The 6,000-nt window shown below is 43.8% G+C and overlaps 1 protein-coding gene across 1 annotated transcript in view; it reads right to left on the bottom strand.

Annotated features, from left to right (window-relative positions):
- Positions 1–1,043: 1,043 nt before the first annotated feature.
- C8B (complement C8 beta chain) overlaps positions 1,044–6,000 on the bottom strand; it is a 42,027-nt gene continuing 37,070 nt past the window's right edge. Inside the window, exons 11-12 of the mRNA XM_020904597.2 lie at positions 4,871–4,939; positions 1,044–1,606 (exon numbers count right to left, since the gene is read on the bottom strand). Coding sequence (XP_020760256.2) covers positions 1,455–1,606; positions 4,871–4,939 — 221 coding nt within the window. The 3' untranslated portion in view covers positions 1,044–1,454. The remainder of the gene's footprint in view (positions 1,607–4,870; positions 4,940–6,000) is intronic.

Below are 6,000 nucleotides of genomic sequence, written 5' to 3'. Positions count from 1 at the left end.
GCAAACTTACAGATCATGTGGCTGAAAACGAATCGATCGAAAATACACAGGATGAACCAATTCACCTTCAATCAACTGTTTTTCCTTCCCCCACCCATTTGATTTCAACAAATTCACATGATGTTATGCAATCTAACAGGAAGTTCCTGAGAGCAAAGAAAATATTAATGGATGTTCTAATGAGACAGAATGAAAGAGAACAACAAAGCTTAAATGATCACTTGACTCCATCTAAAAAATAAAAATATTTTGGTGCTTAGTAAACTAAAGATCAACTGTACGCTTATTCTCATCTGTAAGGACTTCCGTCCCCAAATGAGATTTTCACAAAAGCATGAGTGAGCAGAGGACGGCGTACAGAGGCACAGAAGGTTTACACTGCCCATCACTCCACCAGCTTGAACATCCCCTGATGTGTTTCCTCTTCCAACCACCACAGCCTCTCTTTTTTTCTTTCTTTTTAAACTCTGATTCAGTGATGAATTACCCTTGTTCTTGTCTCTTGTTCAGCATCTTCTCTGGGTACCCACTCATGTCACAACAACTTAGCTCTGCCCCAGAACAAACTTCCCGTGCTCGAAAAGGAGCTGAGGAACCTGGATCCACGCTCTTTGGGATGCAGCAGGTGGGGATTTGTCAATCACTCACACTCACACACACACATACACACACACATATACACACACACACACACACACAGCACCTTCTTCTACATTGTATTTTGTAAAAATTCTTTGTTAATCCAATGTCCAATATGGAAAGGAGGGGAACATCACTGTTAAGAGTTTAAAGCTCCGGAGCCTGAGGGCCCAGGTTTGCAGTCCAGCTCCCCCACTTCCTAACTGTATAACCCTGGACAAGTAAGTAACTGAACTCTTCTAAGCTGGTATTTCTGCTGTTTAATAGGGCTAATAGAATATTCACCTTATAAGGTGATCTTGAGGATGGAATGAATGAATGAATGCATTGAGCACTGACTGGCTGACACTAATCATTCAATAAACCTAAACTGCCAACTGACGTGATAAATGAGACAGTATGGCCTCAGGATAGGGACAGTTTAATATCTATTCAAGGATCCATATTGGGAACCTACTCTTTGCAGGTCACTGGTGGATAGTGGGACTTTCACATGGACAACTTCCAACACAATCCCCAGCTGGTAGTAAGTGTGAGTAAAATAAAACTGCTGAGATGAGCAAAGTGAAGATTACCAGGATGGTTAAGCCCTTCAGGAGACCCTAATTACTGTTTAACTTACTATTTGTTCAAACCAATGTGCACTTGACAAATAATATATTTATTTTAAACATTCTAAATGGCACAGCCCTCCACCCTTGGGCCAGCTGCAGATGGAAGCAGGCGTGGGGCTGAGTTGGCTTGATTTCTAAGGGCTCAGCACTTATGCTATGTGCAGACCACAGGAACATCACCTGCTAAATTCTTTCCCTTCCTTAACAGTTAAGTGTTTCTGAAGCAGGGCCCAAACAGGGGTTGCCCCCATTTCCAGGAGGTGGATTGGTGCACTGCCTTTGTCTTGTTTTATGTCCTCCAGAACACGGAGACCAGTTTGACCAGCAATTCCACTTCCCATCGATGGGGACATCTATAAGAAAGAAGGTCAATGAACGTTAATTAGCCTTTATTATACCCTAATGCCCATGGCAACCCACTCCAGTGTTTTTGCCTGGAGAATCATAGGGACGGGGGAGCCTGGTGGGTTGCTGTCTATGGGGTCGCACAGAGTCAGACACAACTGAAGCAACTTAGCAGCAGCAGCAGCAGTGCCCTACAGGAGGGGTGAGGTGTATAAACCCTAGGGCACTGGGAATCTGAATCTCTGATCTCCCCACTCCAGTCCACTGTCCTTCTTTCAGGCCACTCACTCACTATGCTTCCTTTAACCACAGGGCCTTTGCACATGCTGTTCTCCTGGCCCCAAATACCCTTCTCTCCTCTGTTCCTCTGGTCAATCCTATTTATCCTTCAGATCTCAGTTTAAGTGTTATTTCTGCAGGGAAACCTTTCCTGTTTCCTAATTCCCCATCAATATTTCATATTTTAAGCTCTCCGAGCATTTTGTAGCACTCACAGTTGAAACAAACAATCCAAATGATGTTGGTCTTTCTTTTTTTTTTTTCATTTATTTTTATTAGTTGGAGGCTAATTACTTTACAATATTGTAGTGGGGTTTGTCATACATTGACATGAATCAGCCATGGATTTACATGTGTTCCTCATCCCGATCCCCCCTCCCATTGGTCTTTCTTCCTAAAGGGCAATCTCCATGGTGAGAGGAATTATATCTGATTTTCCCACCACTGAATGAACTCCAGCACCTAAACTGGCACATAGGAATCCCTGAGTCCATATTAGTGGAATAAATGGTTTCTAGCTTAGACAATTCCAACGTATACAATGCTAGATAGTTAACTTCTTCTCAGTGTATCAAATGGGAGCTCTGTTATCCACAGTGGTCACTGTGTGCTTTAAATGAAGTGATAACACTGTTCACCCCTCCCTGACACTTGCCTTTCCCTTTAGGATTTCTGGTTGTTGATGAGCCTGGAAAATAGTCAATTACATTCACCATGATGGATATGCACATGGCTGAGTCTCTAACTTGCAGTGTAGTTCTGGGTACATTATTTAACACCTCTGGGCCTCACCATTGGTAACACAAGATACCAGGAGAAGGAGATTTCCAAGGTCTCCTCCAACCAGTGGAAATCGTGTGATTTTTGTCGTTACACTCTTACTGGACAGATCACTGTCAGGGGTCTGGTTGAGATATAGCAAGAGAGGGTCTGAAGAAACCCCTGAGCCCTTTACTGGGGAGGAGGGCAGAGCAGGCACCACGAGCAAAGGCAACAGACTCACTGGGCCTGAAGCTGGGTCCCTCTATCTACTACGTGACCAGGGGCAAGTTAGTTAGGCACCTACTGAACCTCAGATTCTTCATCTATGAAGCGGGGGTATTGGCAGTATCTACTTCATGAGGTTATTGAGAGGATGAAAGGATTTCATATATGTGAGATAAAAATTAATTATATATTTTGCTCTAAAACAAATATTTATTTTGCTCTTTAGATGGGTTAGGCATCCTTCCAAGTGCTTTTTATGTCTCAAGAGAGACTCAAGACAACTCTTTGAGATAGTTAACACATTATTGACCCGGGATTTTTGCAGAAACTAACACATGTGGCATTAATATTGCATATGTGTACATGCATGCATGCTCAGTTGTTCAGTCATGTCCTACCCGATGGACTGTAGCCTACCAGGCTCCTCTGTCCAAGGGATTATCCAGGCAAGAATACTGGAGTAGGTTGCCATTTCCTCCTTCGGGGAGCTTCCTGACGCAGGGATCAAGCCCATGTCTCTTGTGTCTCCTGCATTGCAGGCAGATTCTTTACCACTGAGCCATCAGGGAAGCGTTAATATTGTGTTGACCAAATTATGGTCAAATTATGGTTCAGATTGTTCCATAAGATCTTATAGAAAAAGGTGAAAGAATTTTGTGGTCAACCCAATACGTCTCTGGTCAATGATGTGCTAATATCATCATCTCCATTTTAAAAATGAGGAAATTAAGGCACAAAGAGTTCAAGTAATTTGCTATTAAATGATGACATGGAATTTGAATCCATGCTGAGTCAAAGCCCTCACCAAGTTATCTGCTACCAAATGGTGTGTGTGTGTGTGTGCTCAGTTGTTCTGTCATATTTGACTCTTAGTGACCCTGTGGACGAGGCAAGAATACTGGAGTGCATTGCCATTTCCTCTTCCAGATCTTCCTAGTGGAGTATTTAATACATGTTTGGTGTTTTTATTGGATATGCCATTTCCTTTTTTAATGGTATCACCAAAAATTCACAGAAAGGAAAAGAAAGGGGCGGGGGTGGGAGATAGGCGGTGTTAAGAATTCTTAGATAATAAACTGGCTAAAGAATCTAACTCGAGGAGATCATTATGGTAATCTAGTCTTTCAGTTGTTAATTCAACAGCAGTAACTGTTTGTGGGAACCTGAGGACTCAGAGATATAAACTAGACATGATCCCTACTCACAGACAGGGGAGGGAGACACACACAACCCAAAATAGAATGTGCTAAGAGCTATAAACAACACATATTCAAAGTCTTATGGGATCCCACAGTAGAAATTAACTAATTCTACATGGGTTCGAATAATTTTTACAGAAGAAAGGGCATCTGTGTTGGATTTTGAGGGTTGAATAGGAGTTCACTAAATAAGGGAAAAAAAAAGATAAACATTCCAGAATGATTTAAAGAGATGACTTGCAGTTGCCATGCATTAGCAGTCCTGTAATGTGGAGTACTTTCAGTTGTGAAAATATAAAATTAGGAGTCAAGATGGATCTCAAGGGCTTCCCTGGGGGTCAGTGATTCAGAATCCACCTGCCAGTGCAGGGGACATGGGTTCAAGCCTTGGTCGGTCCAATAAGATCCCACATGCAGCAGGGCAAGTAAGTCCAGCGCCACAGCTGCTGAGCCTGAGTTCTAGAGCCCAAGTGCCCAACTACGTAGCCTGGATGTTGCAACTACTAAAGCCTGCTATTTGCTAGAGCTCATGCTCCACAATAAAAGAAGCCATCACAACGAGAAGCCCGCACACTGCCATGAGGAACAAGCCCAGCTCCTTGCAACTAGAGAAAGCTTGCACTCACATCAGTGAAGACTTAGCGCAGCCAAAACAATAAACAAAGTTTTAAAAATACAAAGATGGATTTCAAGTTTCAAAGTGTCCAGTTCCCTAGCCCATGCCCTGACTTTGCTCCTACTCTTTCGAATTATTCTCTGGACTTCCCTAGGCTTCCCGTTCCTAACCCATCCTCACAGACTCCTTACTTTTCCGATGCGTGACCTCACAGGCCGAGCCTTGGAATCCAGCAGGACAGATGCACTCACAGCGTGTTCCTGAGAAGACAATGCAGAGAAAACGTGAATCACACCATGTGAAACAAAGAGCTCCTGGAGTTCAACCCTTCCTCCATTTCACAGCTTTTCCATGAGGTTAAAATAGGACAACCGTTCAACTGAATGGTTTGAAATAAGAAGGTTCAGTGCCAAGAATACTCACTCCTTTCTTGAAGGTCCTTTGCTCATGAAAGGGTTTTTATTCCACCACAGAAAATGATGTAGAGCTACTGAGAAAAATTACCCATTAGCTGACCTTTGACCTAGACTTATGGATTTTGGGGGTCAGAAGATACATTACTGAGGTGATTGGGGCCAGTGGTCATTGGTGCTCAATTTCACATCAAGTAATTGCCTAGTCATTGCTTGAACACCTCTGGTGATGGGGAACTCACTACTCTTGGACAACTCATGCTACCTTGGGCTTCCCCTGTGGCTCAGCTGGCAAAGAATCCACCTGCAATGCGGGAGACCTGGGTTAAATCCCTGGGTTGGGAAGATCTCCTGGAGAAGGGAAAGGCTACCCCATTCCAGTATTCTGGCCTAGAGAATTCCATGGACTGTACAGTCCATGGGGTCACAAAGAGTCAGACATGACTGAGCGACTTTCACTTTCTTTCACTTTTCACTTTCATGCTACGTTTGGCTGGTTCTGACACTTTAGAAATTATTCTTTATGCTAATCTGTCACATGTCACCCTGGAGCTTCTCTCACATCAATCACATGAATTCTCTTTACAGGACTGTCCTTTATAGGCCAGGCCCTTCCAGCCTCTGGCTTCCTTTTCTTCCTTACCTCCAAAGTAGAGCCTCCAGCGAGTCCCAGTCTCTAGCTCCACATTACACACAAGGCAAGGGGGATTTCAGCAACCCTAGACCAAAATCTGGAGCAGGTGAATGGATCCTACGTCCTGCTGAACTGACATTTACTTACAGGTCCTGTCCCTGAGGGAGGGAGAACTCCCCATCTCCGGGCTGTCACATATGCCTGCTTTGCTCGTCTCCATCCCCTCTGAGAAGCCAGACACACATTCATCTGTCTCAGCTGAGTAGGTGGGCTC

Source organism: Odocoileus virginianus, chromosome 5 (assembly GCF_023699985.2).
Source record: "Odocoileus virginianus isolate 20LAN1187 ecotype Illinois chromosome 5, Ovbor_1.2, whole genome shotgun sequence".
Lineage (NCBI taxonomy): Eukaryota > Metazoa > Chordata > Mammalia > Artiodactyla > Cervidae > Odocoileus > Odocoileus virginianus.
Note: the sequence above shows the minus strand (reverse complement) of the source record. Positions and strands in the feature narration are given on the sequence as shown.